Consider the following 23,816-nt stretch of genomic DNA (forward strand, 5'->3'; position numbering starts at 1 on the left):
GTGCCATCTAGTGTTAAGGATTTCATTGAAATTAGTACAGTGTACTCAGTTGTAATACAGTGGCCATGGATGAAACACATGTCCTTGTATAGTTCATTTGCCCTGTTAATCATCAGTATGTGCAGCCCATTGAATTGATGTAGCATCCCAGGTTTTTCTCAAACAGCCCTTTCGAGTGTTCATGGAAAGTTGCGATGATTCAATGGGGATCTTCACAGCTACTCCTTTAGCTGAACTTTATGCTAAACTTTTTTGATACCAGTGTCCCCTGAAAACTCACTCAGTGCCTGTAATATGGTAGAAGGGGAAATGGGCAGGTCAAGTGGAACCCACGGGAATGCAGCCCACAGCCACTCTTGTATTTATTTCTGAGGTGTAGCTTGTGGATTTAACCGGTGCTGGCATGTAGTATTCCATCTATAGCCGAACAGCTGTACATTGCATGCAGGGACCTATAGTCTTATTATGCCTCCTTCCAATATTAAATACAATCTGTTTTGTTTCATACAAATTAGATGTGTCCCACAGATTCCTGGCCAGTTGCCAATGCACCCATCAATTGGGCAAAGTTCTGAGTGCCTCCCAGGGTAGTTCTAAACAATGACTTGTTCTTATTTAACTAACTCAACTGCATGTTGTTAATTTAAAAATTCTGTTTTAAGGGAAAGGGGAAAAAACGTCATTGGGAGCAACCTCCATGCCACCTCCTCCCCTGTAAAAGTTCTTGATTCACTGTTCTTTTTCTTATAGCTGTGATTTCATTATGGGGTTTTTGTTTGTTTGTTTTTCTTTCCCAACAGGGGAGTCGGTGCCAGAGTACCAGATGGCATTCCAGACAGAAGTTGGAAACCATCCCACTTTTGAAGATATGCAAGTACTGGTATCTAGGGAAAAGCAACGACCCAAATTCCCAGAAGCTTGGAAAGAGAACAGCCTGGTGAGATAGAAAGTTAAAAAGAAGCATTTGCTTGAGCCAGCTAAGTCATGCTCTCACTTTTCAAAGCCAGATGTTGAATACATTTTTCTTCTACTTGACATTTAATATTTAAAGTTCTAGAGCTGCTCCAGGCTGGACTTTTAAAAATACTGAATTCAGTTTAAAAGAATTCATTGTTATAAAACACTTCAGTTTAAAACTAGGGGTTTTAAAAGAGAAATATCGTAATTACCACTGGATTTTTAGGTATTATAGGTGCAAAAGCACATTATATTTGTATATGCCAAGTGCCCAAATTTCAACATAAACAAGACAGAAATATCAAGACATTCCATATCTGGAAATTTTATAAACTAAGAATGCCCCAAAATTTTAGCTAGTAAAAATTACATAGTACTTGCTATTGAAGCTAAGCAACATAAGAATTGTAAAGCTGATTTGTTTCTTAAATTATATCTTCTTTTGCCAAGATGTATATTCTTCAGCATTTGCAGAGCCTACAGCTTTCACTGATCATTTGATAAATATTACCAAATTGAAGATATATCATGCTTCTTATTAATTTGATATTCATGTGAAAATTTTATATTCTCAAAAAATATAAAAAAGGCAGTCTTCTGGTTAGGAGATGAGAAAAATCTCCCAACTTTTGTCTGTTGCACTGAGCCCATACAGCACTGAGAGTCTCTGTTGCACATTACTCCCTACTTAGTAATTGAGTTAAAATAATCTCTGTAAATTGTGGGTGATCTTTAGGCTGTTTATTAAAGATAGAAAATGCAAAGTATGATGATTTACATGTTTATTTCACAACAAATATAAAAATAGTCAAAGTGATGAGAGAAATTGTGGGTAAAAAAAAATAAATGGGCTAAATATTTGGCTTTTAATAAAAGTGATATTTTAGTTGTATTATTTCAATGGATGAAATTGTCTTCTTGAACCATCAGACACTTTGGTAGTCAACATGTAATGACCTGCACTCTGCAGGTGATAGGGAACCTAAGGCCATATCTGCTCTCGCATGTGTCAGCATGTCTTAAACCATTTCAGATATGGGCACAATTTACTGTAGTAATGTTATTGCACGACATTGTGATGTTTTTGAAAAAGTGAAACTACGTAGAAACTGTTGCACAGTTTCATCCATGTTGTTCAAGAAAACCATGCTGCAACTGTTCTCACTACAGCACTGTTGTTACATTGCTGTTAAATACAGCTCTGGAAGAACCAAGTTTGGCACAGTTATAGCTAGTCCAGTTCACAATGTTGATTGGACTCTTTGGGTATGTCTGCACTGCATGAAAATACCTGCATCTGGCCCGTGTCAGCTGACTTAGGCTTGTGGGCCTTGGGCTATGGGGCTATAGAACTACAGTGTAGCTGTTTGGGTCCAGGCTAGAGGCAGGGCTCTGGGATCCCAGGGTGGGGGAGGGTCCCAGAGCCTGGCCTCCAGCCCAAGCCCCAATGTCTGCACTGCAGTTTTATAGCTCCACAGCCTGAGCCCCACAAGCCGAAATCAGGTGACATAGGGCCAGCCAGGGGTGTGTTATTGCAGTGAAGACATACCTATTGATGCTCAGGTTGGGCTGTGTTATTTTACAGATTTGCATTTTAAATGCTAATTATGTTGAACTATAGCACTATTAGGATTATATAGGGTGGACTAGTAGACCCTAGATTTAGGTGACTACCATTTCTCTTGTGTTGTCACCAAGATTTTGGCAACATTCCAAAATAATAACTGAAAATGTACATTCTAATCTAAGGCTGGGCCTATGCTGCTTACAAAATAATCATCAGTAGCAGTACACACACTTCAGTAGGAGCACTAGGATCTGACATCTTGGAGGGGTGGGGGAGAGAGCTGGTCTAGGCTTTTTCTAGTCATTTCCCACACCTCCTCCAGACCCAGGACATGGTCCCACTGGCCCATTTCCCCACTTTAGGGGCACCAGTTGGGAAAAGAGCTCTCCCTACCTCCTGGGAGGAGTGGGAAGAGAGGGCTGGGCTCCTCTTGACCGCACCTTGGACTGCTGGGGACCTATGCGGGGTCCATCTTTACCACCCCACCCCATGGAAATAACTGCCTTGTGTTATGTGCAAAAGTTTCAGGGTTCAAACCCCACCAATGATGCATGATGTGTGACATTTACAGTTGCACATAATGCATTTTTGGGCAAATTTACTATTTGCAGAATTTTTTTTGCTGAACTTGAATTATGATACAATCTCTAATTACATGATCACATTCTATTTTTTCCACAGGGCCCTGTCTCATTTGGTGCACAGGATGGATGGTGCTCTGGGGAATAATCAGGGTTCTGTAGTGAATGAAACAGTTTGTAGATTCCCTGCTTCATTTGCTCTAGAAGTTGGAAGATGTGTAATGGTTCAGGGAGGGAAATGCAGGAAGAGAGAGGATGGTCTTGTGGTTAAAGTAGGTGATGGTCACAGGAGAGCTCAGGTCTATCTCTGCCACTGTTCTTGTGCATGACACTGAACATGAAATTTAGATTAAAATTTTCAAAAACACATAAATCCCATTTTCAAAAGAGGCTCTGAAATATTGAGGTCAGTTTTGAAAATGGATCCACAGGCTCTTTTGAAAATTTAAGCCTTAAGTCAACATGTTAGGAGGTAGCTACTAAGTGTGTTCTCTGTGCTGCACTTAAGACCCTGGGGAAGTAGAAGTGTGGAGCACTCAGAACTGCAGCTGTGCATGCTCCACACCTCTATGTTTGGAGCATGGCATTATGGTCTGGAGGCATGTTCACAGTGTGTCATGTGCCTCTGCCACTGACTCATGGACTTGCCTCAGGAAAGTTTCTGTCTGCATTTCACCATCCGTAAAATGGGGATAATAACACTCTCTTATCTCTCAGTGAAGAGAAATTCATTAATGTTTGTGAGGTACTCAGATCCTACAGTGATGAGCAGTCCGGAAGAGACCAGGAGGAAATAAGTCATTTTGCATTAATTGTGTGTCCAGTAAAATAAAGCAGGGACCACCAATTGAATGAGGAGGATAAAAATGATGGTATTCCTGAGTACTATGCATTCTGTACACTGAATGAGGCAGGGCCCCGATTGAAAAAAAAACCTATGTGATCATGTAATTAAAGACTATCATAATGCGTATGCGCCAGAGCCAGAAGGAAGGTTGCACAGGCAACCATAATTCTGGCATTTCTTCACTTTTGAATGCTTGACCATATATAGTTTTTTAATGTAATATATTATAAAGGGTATTAGGATTATAGTATCATGTAAATTCTCACTCTTTTGTGTAAACTAACTTTAAATGAACAGATTTGTTCATTTTTACCTTCATTCTCTCATTAAAATGTACACCAGCTTATGGCTAAAAGTCAGTATTTCACTTTATCTAGATCACTCTAAATCATAAGAAAGTATATTAAAAATACAACATAAAAAGGAGAATAATTTGACAAAAAGTTTCTCTTGCAGGCTGTGAGGTCCCTGAAAGAGACAATCGAAGACTGTTGGGACCAAGATGCTGAAGCTCGACTGACAGCCCAGTGTGCTGAAGAACGGATGGCTGAACTCATGATGATTTGGGAGAGGAACAAATCAGTCAGCCCAACAGTCAATCCTATGTCTACTGCCATGCAGAATGAGCGGTAAGAAGTGAAGTAGTCTGGTGTTAGTCAGCTGTCCTCAGTACACAGGTCACCCTGGGAGTGAGATTAGAATGTTAATAGTAGCTGGGTATTCTTGGGAACTCGCATATTTATATGAACATGTGTGAGCTAGTGTGTATATGGACTTTGCATAGTTTTGTTTCGGTTGTTCACTAACTTACTATATGAATCCACAATTAACTGATTCTTTGTAGCTTTGGGTCCCCAAATTCCCTCAAATTCAATACACCTATGATGTAAACAACTGTATTTTGGAGAGAGAAGATCAGACTTTCTGACGGAGTTATATAGCTACCTGAAAAACAGACTTGTACTTTCACAGTCAAGATAAAGAAGTGATTATGAAGTGTCTTCAAGAACTCTTGCTAAATGATTCGTGAAATTTCTGTTTAAAATGTTTCTGCTAAAAGCTTTGTGTGTTCACTGCCAGCTGAGAGACATGAGTTCAGGAAATCATTCAGACTCCCAGTCCTGTATTTTTCAATTAAGGAACCACAAGGTCAGCATTGACTTTATAATTATTCTGACCTGCAGAGAGAGACACTACGTATTTGCCTTTTCTGACTGTAAGTGATCCAAAGGGAAGGAGAGTCAGTTGAGTTGATATTAATTCTTTGTGTATGCTAGAGATCCTGTTTGGGGATACTCTTGATACCCAGGGCAGTGTGTTTTATCATGTTAAACTTGTGTTTAAAATTATGTATCATGGATTTTTATCATAATTTGCGACTCCATGATTTTTCCTGTGTCATTTCCTCCATCCTCTCTGCAGGGCTCTCTTCGCCTCCCTCACCCCAAGATCTCTTCACTGCACTTAGAGTGGAGCCTCAGCTGTGAAGTGGGCAATCATCAAATGGGATGACAAAATTCCTTACTTTTGGCTTTAAAAACAATTAAGAGGCTCTGTTACATAAATAATATCCATGATAAAACCTGCTGCCCTACTAGTTCAATTTCATGGCAGCCAGAATTTTTCATGGAAGCTATAGTGTGTTATCAGAACTCCTTAAATAGTTGGTCTTTGGATTATACAAGAAGGGAAAATTAGAGACCTTCAGTGGTGAAAGGCAGTTTGTTTATATATATACATATATATATATATATATAAAAATCTTAATGTCAGACTTTTTCTTTTTCTTTTTTTTTTTAAGCAACCTGTCACATCACAGGCGTGTGCCAAAAATCAGGCCATATCCAGATTACTCTTCTTCCTCCTATATTGAAGACTCAATCCACCACACTGACAGTATAGTGAAGAACATTTCTTCTGAGCATTCAGTGTCCACTACACCATTGACTTCAGGGGAGAAGAACAGAAACTCCATTAACTATGAACGACAGCAAGCACAGGCTCGCATCCCTAGCCCTGAGACTAGTGTCACCAGTTTGTCCACCAACACAACTACCACCAACACAACTGGCCTTACTCCTAGCACTGGCATGACTACCATATCTGAGATGCCTTACTCAGATGAAACAAACCTACATGCTACAAATGTCATGCAGTCTGTTGGACCAACTCCTGTTTGTCTTCAGCTAACAGAGGAGGACTTAGAAACCAACAAGCTGGATCCAAAAGAAGTAGATAAGAACCTAAAGGAGAGCTCTGATGAGAATCTGATGGAGCATTCCCTTAAACAGTTCAGTGGACCAGATCCACTCAGCAGCACCAGCTCCAGCTTGCTTTACCCACTGATCAAACTTGCAGCAGAGGTGACAGGACAGCAGGACTTCACACAAGCTGGGAATGGTCAAGCATGTTTGATTCCAGATGTCCCATCCACTCAGGTCTACCCTCTACCCAAGCAGCAGAACCTTCCGAAGAGGCCAACCAGTCTACCTTTAAACCCCAAAAATTCAACAAAGGAGCCACGACTGAAATTTGGTGGCAAGCACAAATCAAACTTGAAGCAAGTGGAAACTGGAGTTGCCAAGATGAACACTATCAATGCTGCAGAACCTCATGTGGTAACAGTTACCATGAATGGAGTGGCCGGGAGAAGCCAAAGCATAAACTCGCATGGTGTAGCAACCCACTATGCCAATGGTGTAGTGCCATCTGGCCAGACAACCAGTTCAGTGGCACACAGGGCCCAGGAAATGCTGCAGAATCAGTTCAGTGGAGAAGACAGTCGGCTGAATATTAACTCAAGCCCCGATGAGCATGAACCCTTACTGAGACGGGAGCAGCAAGTTGGCCAAGATGAAGGTGTTCTGGATCGTCTAGTGGACAGGAGAGAGCGACCGCTAGATAATGGCCGAACAAACACCAATAACAACAACAGTAATCCATGTCCAATGCAAGACATTACTACACTTGGCACCCAGAGAATGACAACATATCCTGGGCAGACCCAGACTAGAAGAGCACAGAGGCCTAATTCACTAGATCTATCAGCCACAAATACTTTGGACAGCAGTAGCTTGCAGTGTAAGTGTTGACAGGACTCGAAAAATTTCCCAAACACTTTCTTACCTGAGAATTAAGCATATCTGCCTGGATGAAAAATACCTGTATTGTCTCACAGCCCAAATAGCCAACCCCCCCAAATTGCATGTATATTTAATTTCTATTGGTATAATTTCACTCCTCCTATTAAATTAATTTTGTGGCCCCTGGCCTGAAAATATATCAGTTCTTTCTCCCTCCCCCACCTCTGGAATAAATTGGTTCACTTTCTAATCAATTCTGCTTAGAATTCTAATCAATTCCAATCACTTCTACAGCTCTTCCTCTTTGCAGAGCTTCTCTGCTATTGCTGAGAATTCTAATCAATTCCAATCACTTCTACAGCTCTTCCTCTTTGCAGAGCTTCTCTGCTATTGCTGTCCCTGTTTCTCTCCTGGGCATACTGGAGACCCTAACTAAGCCTCCCATTTTCTCCTCCTGCCCAATGTTTCAGGGTTGTTAAAATAAACGATTTAAAAATAATGGAATATGGAACTAGTTATTGTAATGTCTGGTTGTACTATATTATTATTAGCTTCTCAGAATAAGTACATCTGATTTTATTGTGGTAAGTAACAACAATTACAGTTATATAAGTTACTTTTCTTGAAATATTCCAATCCTGTGAGCTGATGTCTTGATACCCACTATTGGTATGCAGCTCTCACGTATGATTAGCATTAGATACCAGGGCTGAGACCTGGAAGATCAGTATGTCCCATTAGGGGGTTCAGACTAGATAGAAAAACTACAGACTGCTCCAAACTTTTGTCTGAATCCTAGTGTAATAGTAAATATTTCATCTACACTCTGTGTGTGTGTGTGTGTGTGTGTGTGTGAGAAGTTAATCAACAGTAGTATAAAGCAACATATTTTTAGATATAAACACATTTAATAGACTTCAGAATAACTGTAATCACCCTTTGGGCTTCAACAGCAAAAGGACACAAGAAGCCACTATTGACTTTTTGTCTTTTCCCTGCAAGGTAAAAGTAATGAAAGGTTACAGCTAAGCTCTCCATTAGTTATAGCCTCCATTAGTTATTCCCTGTTCTGTTCAGTTTTAAAGGGACTATTGAAAAGGCCTGTTTATCTTTCTTTGGACATTTTTTTTTCCAAAATACCCTGTGTTCTTGGAAGGAGCCACGGTAACTGTGATTGGAAGCCTTTGAATGTGCTTAGGCAGACAGAGAATATAATATTAGCGAAGTTATTTGGATGGGGGGGCTTTCCCAGCAGAAACTGAGGAGACACACACGTTTAAGTTAGCAATGTAAAACACACCAATACTTTCTGGAAAGGAAGAGTGCAAACCAGCAACAGAGCACTCATGAAATACAGTTGAATATTCACTGGTGGAATGTTTTTCTAGCTTCATTTTGTTCTAATTTAGTAAAATGAATTGTTGGGTTGTTTTTTGGGTTTTTTTATTGCAGTACTTTTCTCTTACCTCATCCTTTTACAGGTTAAATAAAGAAGATGTAGGGGTTTTTGGGGGTTTTGTTTTGTTTTTTTACAGTCAAATCCCAGTTGCTGGTATTTAAACACAGAAAAGGTGACAAGCAGTTGTCTTAAAGGTTTCACCATCCTAGACTCAAGTGCTGGTTGAGGAAAAATCAGAGAATAGAACATTTGGCCTCAAAATGAAAAGCTAGGTTTTGTCTGTGGTCATGTACGTAAGAACCTATTTGCCAGGTAAAATGGAATTTAAAAGGTAAATGATGTAACAATACCATTTAAAAACTCAGCATTCACTGCCCTGTAATATTGCAGTAGCGCCAGGTCTCCCATTCCAAGTACAGAAACATCACATGGTTACAAAAGTCACATGAATGTAAATGCTGAGGGCTAGATTCTGCTCTCTAACACCAGTATATGCATAGGGTAACTGAAGTGACTCCACTGGACTTACTACAGATTTACACTGTAATAATGGAAAGCAGAATCTGGCCCTTTGTTTTAATGGCACCCACTGTACATAAATACTAGTCACCTCTCTTGTCACTATTGCTAGTTTTGACAGGATTTGTTTTTTCAGTCTACATGTACATGTAACCAGCTTGAACTCTCAAGCATGCTCTTGTAAAATTTTATTTTCTACTTTTATTTTCAGTAGGTGACTCATCACAAGATGGCAAACCGGGCTCAGGAGAAAAGATCAAGAAACGTGTGAAAACTCCATATTCACTTAAGAGGTGGCGCCCTTCAACATGGGTCATCTCCACTGAACCACTGGACTGCGAAGTCAACAACAATGGCAGTGATAGGGCAGTCCACTCTAAATCCAACACTGCTGTTTACCTTGCAGATGGAGGTACTGCTACAACAATGGTGTCTAAGGATGCAGGAGTGAACTGCCTGTGAAATATTTTAAAAGCCAACAAAATGACATTTTTGCATTATTTGAAACGAACATGCAGAAGACATTTTAAAAAACTGCTTTCTCCTCCTGTCAGCACCCCCTGCCAAGAACTTGCTTTAAATGGATTTCAGCTATGCAGAAATTTTTTAGCTTATGCTTCCATATTTTTTGTTTCATTTTTTGAATGTTTTTGCACTTTTATTTAGTATCGCTAAAGTTAAGTCTGTCTGTTTTTGACCACAGAATTATATATATGTGTATCAAAAATGTGGTCTCAAAATATTTTTTTAAAAAAAACAACAAAAAAATTTATTGCTGATAATCAGTTTGGACCAGTTCCTAAAGATCACTAAAAACATAAGCAGACTATAAGACAGGTTTGACTGCAGTGGTGTCTTGTATCCATGTTTTGATTTCTGTGCACAAGTTAATTAGTATGTTTCTATGTTACAGAGTGTATTATCTTTTGAATGCCCTACTTTTCTTGTGTTATGTTGAAATGTGCAATAGTCTATAGTTCACAGTACGCTTTATTGGAAAGTATGTTTATAAAACTGCCACACATTCTCCCCCTCTTTGTGAGTATTTGTTAATTTTTTTCCTGTTTGGCAGTTGATCATTCATGACAGTGAACTTTGCACACCATAGCCAGCTTGAAGCAGCTGCCTATATCTATCATTGAGCTCTAAGATTATAATGGAAAATGCATGAATTTTCCCCATCTTGAAAGGACTTTTAAAAGGAACAAACAAAATATGATTTCAGCTGCCTTTCTTTTCAACCTTCCGTATCTTAACCAGTTTCCTTCATAGGAGACATGACACCGGAAGGGGAAGCTCTAAGCAAGACAGTGTTGAACAAAGTGTGAGGAAACAAAGTAAGTCTGCCATATTTGATTTTTGCTGCAGTTTCAGTTTGTATTTATGAACATTTTTTATTGAATGCTATTATTGTGTATTTATCAGAAATCCTAATGAACTGTCCTACTAAGATCTTGAGTATATGCAGTTGCATTTTGTTCCTTACAAGAGAAAAAAGCCTGACTTATGATTGACACAAAACAGTCATGTGATGAGCAACTACGCGTCTATTAAATACCTCCGTAGAGGTAAATATTGAGGTCTGGAGCCATGTCCATCAAATTACATATGCAAGTATGTTTATCCTAATTGGCAGCAGCTGAGTTAAGTGAAAACTAGTTTTCTTAGAGTTTTGTATAGACCTCTTAATTCATCTTGCTATTAGAATTTTAAACATACACTTTTAAAAGTTATGGCCATGAGAGAGAGATTTCAATCTTTTATGGTGAAAACACTCAGAATGTATGTAACACTACATACACTGACTTCATGTATTTGTGACCATTAATCCCTTGAGGTGAGTGACCACAACTTCTTCCCAGGATAATAGAATTTGTCTATTTAAACAGAATTATTTCCTTTCTGGACATTGCACCCACATGAGGCCTTTGTCTCAAGAGTGATTATTTACCCTGCTGAAATAAATTTAATTAGAAGTAATTAGCTAAGAAATTGAAGTATCTAGTGTGGTGTGGCACTGAGCAAAGCTTTGTAGCTGTATTTGAAAACGGCTCATGTCCCAACACCTAAAAAACTGTGGAAAAATTATTCAGTCAGCGTGCCAAATCACTATGGCAGGATGCTAGCAGCCAAGATTTGCCACCAAACTTGCCTTTTTTCAGCTGCCTGAATCTGATTTTCTGTCCTTCCAAGACCATTCATTACCTTGATATTGCTTTTGTACAATCTTTCCCCATACCGTAACTTTTTCTAACTCTCTTCTTGAGCCTCTGATGATTACCTGCCATATGTAATATATGGCCTTCCACATCTGACTCTGTTTCCCAAGCTTCCTTGTTTGCATTCCTGTCTCTCTCTGGCATCTTATCATGCTTCCTAAATGCTGTAGGCCAGATTCTGCTGTCAGCTACACCAGTATAAATCAGGAGTTGCTTGCTTCATTGACTTCAGAGGAGTTACTCTGCTATTATACTGGTGTAACTGAAATCAGACTCTGGCCCAGTGTAGTTGCAGAAGTGTAAATCAGGGCAGAATTTGGCCTCCAGCTCTTTAAGCACTGCCCAGTCCTTGCACCCAAATAAAGGCTCCTGCTTTTCTCTTAGGCACAACTTTGTTAGCCTAATGTATAAATATACAGTTGCTTATCTTTATGTTGCTAAAAGATGTTCTCCATTTTAGTTTCAGTTCTTTCTCCTGCTAGCCATCTGCTGCAATCTAACATCCCAGATATTGAAAACTTGCCACATGTTCAGTTGGCTTGCATTACACACTGATCTGAATTCTTGACACGATAGTCATAACATTGCCTGTGCTTTTTGTTCCTGTTGGAATTTACCTTAACTTGAAATTCTTCACACTTTTTGGATCTATGTGTGAATTTCTGGAGTACAATACTTTGTTTTTTGCAGCAGTCACTGTATCATGTGCATAATGAAGATTGCTCACACCTCGTTTAGTGACTTTTTGCTTTGCCTTAAGTGTAACCTTTATCATCATTTCAGAGCGTTACTTTAAAAAACATCTGTAAAACACTGTGACAGTTCTCGGGGCACCCAGGACTGTGAGTCACAGTGGTTACCCCTTGCCTCCAGCAAAAGGGAGTCTTTCTTATGGTAGCTGGGTGTCAGCTCCTTGACACCATGAGCCTTTCAGCCACTCGAGCACTCTTCTCTAAGCTATACCATCACTAACTTCACCTTGCAGGTTAATAAGAGGTGCACCTCAGTCCCTGGGTCCTTTTGAATTATTCCCCTGCGCTATCCAGCCCCTAACATTAGCTACTCACAGAAATTCCAGACCCGTGCGTTTTATCTTAAATCACTGCACCTGTAAACTACGCAGCACTTGTGAGCACTTATACGAAAACAAAACTAGGTTTATTTAAGAAAGAATAAAGATTTAACTAGAAGTGAGAGAAAGTGATAGAAACAACTTATGACAACACAAACCTGGGTCTACACTTATCAATGGTTACCTTTTCTATATAATAAGGTAGTCTTTCCCCCCAGGGTTCAGTCAATTGCTGAGCTGGCTGGTGTCACAAGAATCAAGATCTAAATGTTCATGAAAGCAACTTGCTTCTTAAGTGGTTTCCTCAGTGAATGGATCCAGAGTGCCTTTTGCTCTTTTGTCTTTAGTCATAGCCCTGGTGATATTCTGCCTGCTGTAATATTCCTTTTTCACCTCCAAGTGGTTTCAATCGTTGGCAATTGTCTTTGACGGTTTTCCATTGACTGTTCTGGGATGTAGCCAGGTTAGATAATAGACCCTTGCACTGCCTTGCCAGCTTACTGGGGAAGAGTGACAACTCTCTTGCTTGAATGAGACATCATCAAAACACTTGGTCCGGTGATTAATTTTTACTCCAAGTCCATAAAGCATACTTTCCGTATAAATACATTAATTCTTAAATATCCATACATACATCTCACAATGATTGAGTCTTGACAAGTTATGAGCTTTCTGTAGCTACCTTTTATGTTACTCTTTATGGATAAATATCCTGTAAGACGTGTTTGGTGCAGTGAGTTTGTCAGGTCTGAGGTGAAAGATGTTTGCAAAGAACAGGGGCCCTTTGCCAAGGAGCCTCTGTATTACACACTCACACTCTTATCTTAGGTTATGTCTACACTATAGCCTATGCCAGCAAAATTTATGTCGCTCAGGGGTGTAAATATTCCATCCTCCCTGTACGACATAAGTTACACCAACATAAGCACTCGTGTGCATATTGGTATGTCGGCGGGAGAGCTTTTAATGCTGACATAGCTTCTGCTGCTCGCAGAGGTGGTTTTATTATACCAATGAGAGATCTCTCTCCTGTTGGCATAGAGCGTCTTCACCAGATGTGCTGCAGCAGCGACATGGCCTAAGTTGAAACATGCTAGGAAAAGAAAAATTATTTACTCTAAATACTGCTGCTTTTTGCCAAGGCTGATTTCACTGGTCTTGTAGCTTTTGTTTTAGGCCAATCCTTTGTAATAATTCAAACTTTTTTATGCTTGATGCAGTCAAAAGTTTTAATAAAATCACTGTACCAGATGGAAAAGTCTTTCTGGCATTCTGCAATTTTCCCTAAGCTTCCTTAAAGCAAATATAACTTTCACGTTTCTCCTGTCTTTCTCGAACATTTTATTGAAAACCTTTGGGGTAAATCACAATTGTCAGAAAGTATCTGTTGTATAATCAGTCTATCATAGATAAATATCATTTGTAACATAGTAGAAATGTGTACACTTTATCCCAATGTGAATTCTAGATCAAAACGAGCAACTTTATTACTTCTAAAGGTCAACCCAAACAGATGATAGGTATATATTAAAATGTTCGAATTTTGCAGAGTTAGATGAGGTAAGACTAAATATGGCTTAATTCTGATATATAATTAGCAAAGCCCTTGTTTTGCTCACAGTAGGTCATCTTATCTTTTCCACAGAACTCAATTCCTGTAATTAAATTACATTGAATTGTAGCTCACAAAAGTACCTTGGAGACTCATACTTAAGGTCAAGTCAAATACAAGAGAGAGAATTCTACAAATCAAACCTATTTTTTAACTAATGTACAGTAAATCAGTTTTGGAAAGTCCAGTTTATTTCTTTGTTAAAAAAAATACAGTGATGGATAATGATGAAAGTTGATAAATTACCATTTTTCTAAATGCATATTGCAGACAATATAAATATATCAAAATGACAATAGACTGATAATGTAAATAGCAATGGATTGTGCCAATGTCAAATAAGCAATGGTAAAATATTTTATATGTTCACTTCTAATATGGAATTCAAATAAAATGTTACAACAAACATAGGTGACCTATCTATGTATAGGCCACTCAGAAATCTTATTGGTTTTAGAAAATCACACATATTAAATCTAAAGGACTTGTCCAGGCAAATATGTTGTCTGTTCACACGTTTCCTACTCCTATGAAGTTCAACATTACACAGTTAGTTTTGAGAATAGGAATTCTAGCCATATGTGTAGACATGCCTATATGGTGATAGATTTATTTTCTTTTTACCAAAATAGAAATTTATGAGTAGATTATGAGGAAATCAGGGGAAATGTTCCAGATAGTGCTCCACAAATGCATGTGTGCATACAGGCTAAATAATTAAAAGATAATCCCACTCTTGCAATTCCCAGGTGTATTTAAATTGCAGAACTAAAAGTAAAGAAATACTTAATTTAAAAGAAAACCAGGATACACTGTGATTATATCATCTTCCAACCCCGGGAATACTTCATTGTAAAAAACACAGATTTTGTCTGTATTATGTTTCGTTAATATAATAGTTCACTTCACAGTTTTTTCTGTCATTCGTTCACATCTAGAAAATTACCTGGTTTTAGTGGCAACACAGTTTTGTTATTTTTTCAAAGTCTATTGGGGCAGAAACAAAAGTGAGAGGGATGTTGGCAGGTTTCAGGGATAAACTGAAAAATGTTTGATATGGAGTTGTTTAGAAAGTAAATATCCTCTCTCCCAACAACTTACTCCAGAAAAGCTCTTTAATCCTGAATGCTACAGGAAAAGATATATAAAAAGACACGAACATAGACATCTATGGAAGAGATTATCAAACAAAATTTGATAAGTAATATATTCTTACTCAGCAGATACATCTTATGTACATAATATATATGCTGCATAGTTTCAGGACCCATTCAGTTTGCTGGACCCCTCCATGTGTTCTAATGACATTGCTAAAGTACTTTTGAGAGAGGAAAAATGAAAAATATACATATTCCACTAGTGTAACACTCATGGAAATATATTCAGATAGTCATTTTCTAATGTGATAAAAAATGAAAACATCACAGCTATTTTGTCCCTTAATCATTATCTACACAGCATAGTCTTTCTGGAAATAGTATATATGCTGTGTGTTTTACTGCCAAAACATGTCAGAATAGTGTATTTTTATGTTATCTTTTACGTTATTTGATTTTTGAATATAGATTTACATTCACAGCTTCCAGACCATGATTGTGATCTATATAATCTGTAGTTATGGGTGCTTAGCACCTCTTAGGATTCGACCCTTTATCCATAATGAAATTTGCTTCCCACCTTTTTTGACAGGTTTCAGAGTAACAGCCGTGTTAGTCTGTATTCGCAAAAAGAAAAGGAGTACTTGTGGCACCTTAGAGACTAACCAATTTATTTGAGCATGAGCTTTCGTGAGCTACAGCTCACTTCATCGGATGCATACCGTGGAAACTGCAGCAGACTTTATATATAGATGTATATATAAAGTCTGCTGCAGTTTCCACGGTATGCATCCGATGAAGTGAGCTGTAGCTCACGAAAGCTCATGCTCAAATAAATTGGTTAGTCTCTAAGGTGCCACAAGTACTCCTCCACCTTTTTTGGTACATATAAAAAGAGTTCGTAAACCATGGGCCAGCTATAAACACAGAAGTTGTAACCTGAACATCTGTCATGAGTAAAATTCATACATGTAAATCAGTACAGGAAAAGTGTTTTACATTATGCTGTGAATTATACATGCACACAGGCACTAACTTTTGTTTTTCCCGGTGGGTGCACCCTCCCCTGAGGCCCCACCTTCACCCCTCTCCTAACACCCCCCGCTGCTCACTCCTCTCCATTCCCTCTCCTGAGGCTGCCCCAACCGCCGCTCCCTCCTCTCTGCCCCTCCCTCTCCTAGCGCCGGCAGCCAGCCTGAGAGCTGGTCAGCAGCCAGCCCCAGGGCCGGAACCAGTGTGGCTGGTGGATGCTGAGCATCCCAAATTTTTTTTCCGTGGGAGCTTGAGGCCCGGAGCACCCACAGAATTGGCGTCTATGTACTTGCACCAAATAATAGTTCCTTATTGCTACCACAGAGAAAATGACAAAGGAAAAAACAAGATTAAAACAACCTATAGTACAGATTAAATTTGTAGGCTGTGTCCTTATCCAGATGTCAGAACTCATCTGTAACAATCTAACAAAACATTCACCCGCAGATAGCTATCTCATTAGCCTATGAAAACTGGGCTGTAGATCCTTCAGCACTTTCTCTAAAGTCAGATTGTGGAATTTGCACTCAGGTGCGCAGCACATCATTTGCATTTCTCAGCTGCTCATTACATTTTGTATGCATTACTTTTTAACCCTTTCTTACCGCAAAAGCTAGACATACTGCAAGGGAGCCATAACACATTTTTGTCTTTGACATAGTTGTGTATGTATTTAGATGCATATGTGTTCTGCATTAATTCCATTTTTAAATACTATGTGTTAGGTATGAAATAGGCACATATAATGTCCTGATCAAACAGGCAGACTTTTTCACAGGCCATGTTTAAGTTGCGTCTTTTCCATATTGCAATAGAAATTGGACTACAACTATGAAACGAATACAATTCCTCCCAAATACTTAATATCCCTCCGAATGGAACCTGGTCACTGACTATGCCTGGACTGTGTGTACTTTGAAGAAAGGTAAAAAACGGGGAATACAGTTGATATGAAATGCATTTGAAGCTGAATAATTAAAGGTTGTTGGGTTTTTTTTTAAACATTAAAATTAGTCTGAAATAAACCGAAGATATTTAAAGAGTAACATTTGGCATTTTCTTTTACAAGACCTTTGTGATGTTATAGCTAAGGTTATGTGTGCACTTCCAATATAAATCCAATTTTTCACAGGGCCCTAAATCTACTGAAAAAAATTCTCTTCTTGGGTTAAAAGTTATACAAAGCTTCAGGTCAGGAATATATCTGTTTGGTTTTGGTTTTGTGTTTTTAATTTTTAAAATGTAGTTTAGTTTTGGTGTAAAATAATAATTAAACAGATGTAACATTTTGGGCTTCCTTCGGCTCTCGCTGAAGTCAGTGATAAAACTTTCAATGACTTTTGGCAGGATCAAGCTTTTGGCTCTCCTGGGAATCAGAATGGGAATTCTATTTGGTATAACTTTATCTGAGAAATAGTTTGTATCTAATCAGTTAGGACTTGATTCAATTTCCACTAAAGTCAGTGGGAGTCTTGCCACTGATTTCAGTGGAAGCAAGATCAGGTCCCCTGGCCTTCTTTACAGTAGATTTTTCCCCCTTTTATAATTTCTCATCATTGTTACTACTGGTGTAGTGCCAATAGCGGGAATGCTAACGTACACGGGCCACTTCTGGGTGTTGGCATTTTGAGCAGGGTTAGCTAACATTCTAATGAAAGCTGCATCAGCAGGTCCACGCTAGTCCAGCCATGACAGCGGAGCTGCACCAGTGGTAGCACTGGCAGGACATTTTAAGATAAAGGGCCTGTTTCTCATTAACTATAAGGTTCCTTTTTAGAGATCTGGGCTCTGATGTAGTCACAGCCATTGTCCAGGATTCATATTTAAACATGTTTTACTTTATTGTACATGCCAATGCCATTTTAAATAATCTTACTCTGTAGCTCAAGTGGTTTAATTTACATAATTGCAAAATAAAATAGAACCCAATGAACTGTTGACCTGTAATAATCTGAAGTTGACAGTGATTCCAAAGGTGCCATTCTAGTTAATTTCAATACATAATCCATGTTTCAACAAATTCAGTAATTGGCCTAGGTTTGGAAAAGCTCCTTCAAATCTCTTCCATTCTCTTGGGAAATTAATCCATGAGTTTGGGGACCAGGGGCAGAGTTGTAGGGGTGGCTAATTGGCTATTTTACAATTTACAATGAAAAGTCGTGGGCATTCCCACACTTTTGCCATTTTGTTAAAGATAGAAACTAGCTCCTTTCTTTATAGTTTAGTAGTTCGGGGGGCTTCCAAAAGTTAGCTTTTCACAGTTTACTTACTCGTTTTTCAGGCAGAGTAGTAATTTTCAAGATTTCTTTCTGGAGCACTAGATTCAATCTTGTTTGTTCAGAACTTGGTGATGATGTAGTCTGCAGCCTAATCGTAGTATGTTTTAGGCTCCCACATGCATGTTTGGTCACCTCTGAAAGGAAAGGAAATAGTTAATGGGATCAATTAACATTAAGGTTGTGAGGAAAGCAGGTAAGGCCAAGTTAATACTGACTTCATTTGTCACTTTTATTTTCCTGGTTTGTGGCTTTTATTGCTCTCTCTCGCACGCACACACGCGCGTGCACACACACACGAAATACATTTTAAAAGATTTTTGTATGAATTTTTTCTTGTCTGCTTCTTGTCCTTAAAGGAAAATATGCTGTATTCACATTTATATATGCTGGAATCTTACCTCACAATTGTTGCTGGTTACTTTTTTTCCACAATATACAAGGACAATGGCCAAACCCTGATTTGTAGGGTTTGGTGTTTTGCAGAAGCTGAAGTGTGGAGATGTGAAACTGCTGTTCTCCTTATGAAAGAAAGGAAAACTATAACCCTAGAGAGCATTAATTTCTGAATGAGCTTTTCTGGGGGAAATAGTAATTTTGGAGTATCATCAGAACCCTTTTGCTAATGGGTATTGTTGGGTTTTCTTCTCTCAAATTACAGATGAAATATCATGTATGAATTTATAAATAGTTACTTTCAGTTATTTTCCTTTTGTATAAGCTGCCCAGTACCTCGCTATGCTGTATAAGTTGTGTTTTATGAAACAGTGTGAGTATGAACTCTTAAAAGCTAATTACTTTTCCTTTTTTAATCATCTGTGGATGCCACTATGAAAGCTGACATCGATAAGCCACTACAGAGTTTTCTATGAATACTTGTAAGAAAATGCTTTGTTACATATGAACCTAAATAAAAAGATTGTATTGATACAAACACAGGGATAAGAACATTTAAAGACTATTCTTTAGGTTTAAAAGGCTTGCTGTAAAACGGTGCATTATTCCATTTATTAAAGATCATATTCATGACAAAAAGTGTGGACTTTTGTGAGTTTGTGACAGTATCATTAACTCTTATTAGCGTAAGCTGTTCCTAGGTACAAGAGCAAGGCCACTACTGTGGAGGGGGAGGTAGGTAAAATCGTACTGGCTAAATCATGTGACCGTTGTAGAAGTTTTGGTCTTGATCCTGCCCAGAGGAAGTGTGCAGTATTGCATGTATTAAGTACTAACCAAACAAAAATGAACAAATGCGTTCAAATGATTTCAGATTAAAACTGGAATCTTTTCCCATCACCCATAAATAGGAAGTTCATCATTTATCAGTTGGATTTGGCCAAAAGTGTTTACACCGTGCTGAACTTGGACTGAGTGCATGAATCTAATCTTTTAGCTCCAAAGTCTACCACCAAAGCAAAATCAGTTGTAGTTGGGAGTTTATCCTATAGCAGATATAATTAAACTTTTTAGAGGAAGGGAAGAACGTCTCACTGGTTAGGGCACTCGCGTACGACTTCTGAGACCTGGGCTCAAGTCTCTGTTTTACCACAGACTTCCTGTGTGACCTTGGACAAGTCACTTGTCTTTAGGTCCCCCATTTTCAAAATGAGGATAACACCATTGAGAGATAAACACATTAAATACTGTGAGGTGCTGAGATTGATGATAATGGAGGCCATATATGTACCTGAGAGAGAGAGGGTCTCATTATTTCCCATATAAAGCAATGATTCTCCTTATGGCCCAAGGTGTGTCTGCCTCTGCAGGCTAGAGTAGAAAGTGCGGCTGTAACCCAAAATACCTTGCATAGGAGGCAGCACACATTGAATGCCATGGGGGGAGAGCCAACATGCACTGTACACCCCATGTTGATACTTGGCATAAACCTCTTAACCTGCCAAAGCCCAAATGTGAGAACCAAAATGAAGGCTGCAAACATGTTACTACTGGAGGAGCACAGGTGCTGCCATATAGGACAGTCCATCTAGTGCCATGTTCTGTGTCCAATAGTGGCTAGTAACTACTGCTTCAGAGGAAGAAATCTGTTTTAGAGGAAGGAACTACTGCAATAAGGAGTTATGAGAGAACCTGCATCGAGGGGGAAAAGTTTGCTCCCAAGTTCCAGTAGCAGTTACCTTGTGCCTGAAGCTTGAGGGTTTAATGCCTTCTGAACTCCATGTTTAGTTTATTAATATTTCCTAGTATAATTTTAGCTATTCCTGTTGTTCACATACATCTAATCCTTTCTGAAGCCTCTGGATCCTTCACATAAAAGGGACATGGAAAATGGCAAGCTGGATATTAAAATCATTATTGATGTGGGAAAAGTCTGGAAACTTACTTCTAAATCACATTGCCATGAAGCATAAAACAAATCTTATTATCTTGCTACTGTGCTTTTGTTAATTTGACTGAATCTAAGCTACACATTGAAACTACAAAGCCTGTTGTGCTTTGCTCATGTTAAGAGTGTGAGAGAAATTGTTACCATTTTTGTTTTGGTCTGTACGTGAATAGTTACTGCAGACCATTTACTTTTATTTCATATTTGCTTCTCTGCAATTCTGTATTTGGGTCTGTTTTCTACCCCCAAATAAAAATATAATTTTTTTAAAGGCACTTTGACTCATGCTCTGATGTTATCTTGACTGTGAAATACACAGTCTAGAGTCAAAGTCTCCATGAAAGAGAGAAAGCACAGTGTCGTGCTCTGTTGCACTCTCAGCGTGTGGAAAGGCAAGGAGATATCTTACATTTATAGGTGCAGAACACCTCCCTGACATTTAAACCACAGAAGGGCAGTGGAAGCTGAGGACACGGTACAAGACCCAAGCTGGATTTTCTGGGGTATGTCTATCTATTCTTTGGTTATTCCAAATTTCTGGCCAGAAATTTAGAGGGGGTCATCCCCAGGATGTCAAAATCAGACTGAGTTATCTCCCAGGCAGATCTTGATGCCCAATCTCACTCAGGCTCTGTTGGGTTAGGTTTACTCTACGTTGTATCACCTGAATTGTCTCTGGGGCAGTAGTGCACTACGAGGGAGGATGAGACAACCTGTCCTTCCCTTCTTTCTCCAGGCTGAAGGTAGCTTGTTTGGAGTTTCTTGCTCTTCTATACCTGCAAGGGTAACAACGAGATCTGGTTCCATGATGCACTACATAAGACCATACCGATCTGAGACCTTGTCCTCTAGCCCCTATTACTTTTCTTATTTAAATCAAGATGTGTTGGTAGAGAGTGGGCACACAGTACCAGTAGCTGCTAGACTGCCATTTGCCTGTATTTGCTGTGTTTCCAAACCCAGGTGGGAGTCTGAAGCAGTTGGACAGCAATCCTCATTGGCTCAATATAGCTGAACAGTGGAATGCAGCCATGAACTGGGCAATGCTGTGCAAGAACAAGGGGGCCACCACTAGAAAGTGATGTTGTGAGAGGAAACCGCCTTATTGTCTTCATAGTGCATACACATTCACTGGTGCACTCACTCTGCTCTTCTCAGGCCAAGGGCACCACAAACTGCACCCTGTGGGGTCCGGAATGGACTGCAGATGAGGAAGCCTCCAATAGCACCTAAACTCAACTACTGCCATGTGACCTGAGTTATAAACACTTGGAGCCAGAGCTGGTGATCCTTCCACCAATCCAAGAGCAGTCAGGAGCCCAGATTCCACAGAAATCATAGCAAGAGCAGGATGAATAATGTATTTTTTCATTCACTGGTGTAATCAAGTCCAGTCATGGCTAGTCGCCTTCTCAGGGCCAAGCGGGCTGCACACCTCTCTGTCTAGACTAGCACCCCTTGTCAATGGTTGCGCCAGTGCTCTAGCGGTTTCTCTCCCTGGTAACACGGCCCTCCGACCAGGTCACATCTGTAGTTCACCCCTTCTGGGGTCCCAACTGTCCCAAACTAACAGTCGGAAAATATCTTTAGCAGAAACAAAAATCCTTCCAACCCTCTCTGGGGCTCTTCAGCAATATTCCCTAGGGAGAGGAGGACACCCCCAAGAACCCCTAGACCAGGGGTGGGCAAACGTTTTGGCCCGAGGGCCACATCAGGGTGCGAGGGTGTATGGAGGGTCGGGTAGGGAAGGCTGTGCCTCCCCAAACAGCCTAGCCCCTGCCCCCTATCCGCCCCTTCCCACTCTCTGACTGCCCCCCTCAGAACCCCTGACCCATCCAATCCCCCCACTCCTTGTCCCCTGACCATCCCTTCCCAGGACCCCTCACCCCAACTGCCCCCTGGGACCCCACTCCCTATCCTACCCCCCGACAGGCCCTCTGGGACTCCCACACCTAGCCAACCCCCTGTCCCCTGACCGCCCCCTCCAGAACCCCTGACCCATCCAACCCCCCAGCTCCTTGTCACCTGACTGCCCCTCTGATCCCTATCCACACCCCTGCCCCTGACAGGCCCCCCCGGGATCCCACCCCCTATCCAACCCTCCCCGTCCCCTGACTGCCCCGACCCCTATTTCCACCCCCGCCTCCTGACAAGCCCCTCGGGACTCCCACGCCTATCAAACTGCTCCCTGTCCCCTGACTGCCCCCTGGGACCTCCTGCCCCTTATCCAACCCCCGCCGCTCCCTGCCCCCTTACCATGCAGCTCAGAGTGGCAGGAGCTCACGGCCCAGCCAGAGCCAGCTGAGCTGCCCGCGTGGCTGCGCGGGACGGGGGACAGCAGGGGAGAGACCGGGGGCTAGCCTTCCTGGCCAGGAGCTCAAAAACTGCGTCAGAGGGGCCAGCAGGCTGTAGTTTGCCCACCTCTGCCCTAGACAATGCCGCTTTCTAGGGGATCCCTGGTATTTATGCCCTACAGTGTGACTTTAAATGTCTTCTTTATCAATCAGTTATTGTTATTTTTGCATCTGTTCTGGCTGAAAATCCTGTTTGGAATATTTCAGATCTGTGACATTGATGAAACAATGGTTAGAAATATCAAACAGAGTAATGAAATTAAATTATATGGAAAATGCACCTGGCAAGTGTCCATGCCCTGAGATGGCAGCAGAGCGACCCAAGTGAACAATCAGACACTTTCTTTGCAGAGGCTAAAATGGTCATCTTCACAAACCCATCCATGTCCAGCAGCAGCCTAAGTAATCTGAGGTCTCTGAAATCAAGGTGAAATGGAAAAGGACCAAGTGAGAGCTCTGCAGTGGGGCCATGGATGAGCTGAGCCCCACACTACAGAGATGCTGCTGGAACTGATAGGAGAACAACTTACGGTCCCGCCCTCAGTTAGGATTTTCTCTTTAAACTTGCATCCTGATTGTTCCCAACTCCTCCCTCTTCCCTCCAGGATTCTCTATGGGCAGGACAGGCTTTTCCTGCTGTCACAGCAAGAAAAGAATCTGATACTTCCAGGGTCCCACCCCTGTCTCCATGAGGTCAGTGTTCTGTGACAGTTGGGGCAGGATCTGTGGCAGGAAGGGAGGTGGCCTTGCTCCGTGACATGGAAAAGAGAGTGGCTGGGCAGCAGCCCCATTCTCTGCTATGCCCTCCAGAGCCTCCCTCCGGTGCAAGACCTGTTGGAAAGAAACTTTTGTTTTGG

General features: G+C 40.4%; 2 protein-coding genes across 10 annotated transcripts in view; one reads left to right on the plus strand and one right to left on the minus strand.

Moving 5' to 3' along the window:
* Nucleotides 1-14,262, plus strand: part of BMPR2 (bone morphogenetic protein receptor type 2) — a 176,892-nt gene extending 162,630 nt beyond the window's left edge. For all 4 annotated transcript variants that reach the window (XM_048870355.2, XM_048870356.2, XM_075118083.1 and 1 more), the window contains 4 exons: nt 801-937; nt 4,409-4,581; nt 5,754-7,033; nt 9,165-14,262. In XM_048870355.2, coding sequence (XP_048726312.1) covers nt 801-937; nt 4,409-4,581; nt 5,754-7,033; nt 9,165-9,415 — 1,841 coding nt within the window. In that variant the 3' untranslated portion in view covers nt 9,416-14,262. The remainder of the gene's footprint in view (nt 1-800; nt 938-4,408; nt 4,582-5,753; nt 7,034-9,164) is intronic.
* Nucleotides 1-23,816, minus strand: part of LOC125645174 (myb/SANT-like DNA-binding domain-containing protein 7) — an 88,490-nt gene that overhangs the window by 38,937 nt on the left and 25,737 nt on the right. For 4 of the 6 annotated variants that reach the window (XR_012664441.1, XR_007359218.2, XR_012664442.1 and 1 more), the window contains exons 4-6: nt 23,241-23,375; nt 21,270-21,381; nt 18,256-18,398 (exon numbers count right to left, since the gene is read on the minus strand). The gene's annotated coding sequence lies outside the window, so the exon portion shown is untranslated. Of the gene's footprint in view, nt 1-4,620; nt 4,636-18,255; nt 18,399-21,269; nt 21,382-23,240; nt 23,376-23,816 lie in introns of those variants that run through there. The other 2 variants (XR_012664443.1, XM_075118085.1) reach the window with 2 other exon arrangements.

Source organism: Caretta caretta, chromosome 11, assembly GCF_965140235.1.
Source record: "Caretta caretta isolate rCarCar2 chromosome 11, rCarCar1.hap1, whole genome shotgun sequence".
NCBI classification, from domain to species: Eukaryota; Metazoa; Chordata; order Testudines; family Cheloniidae; genus Caretta; species Caretta caretta.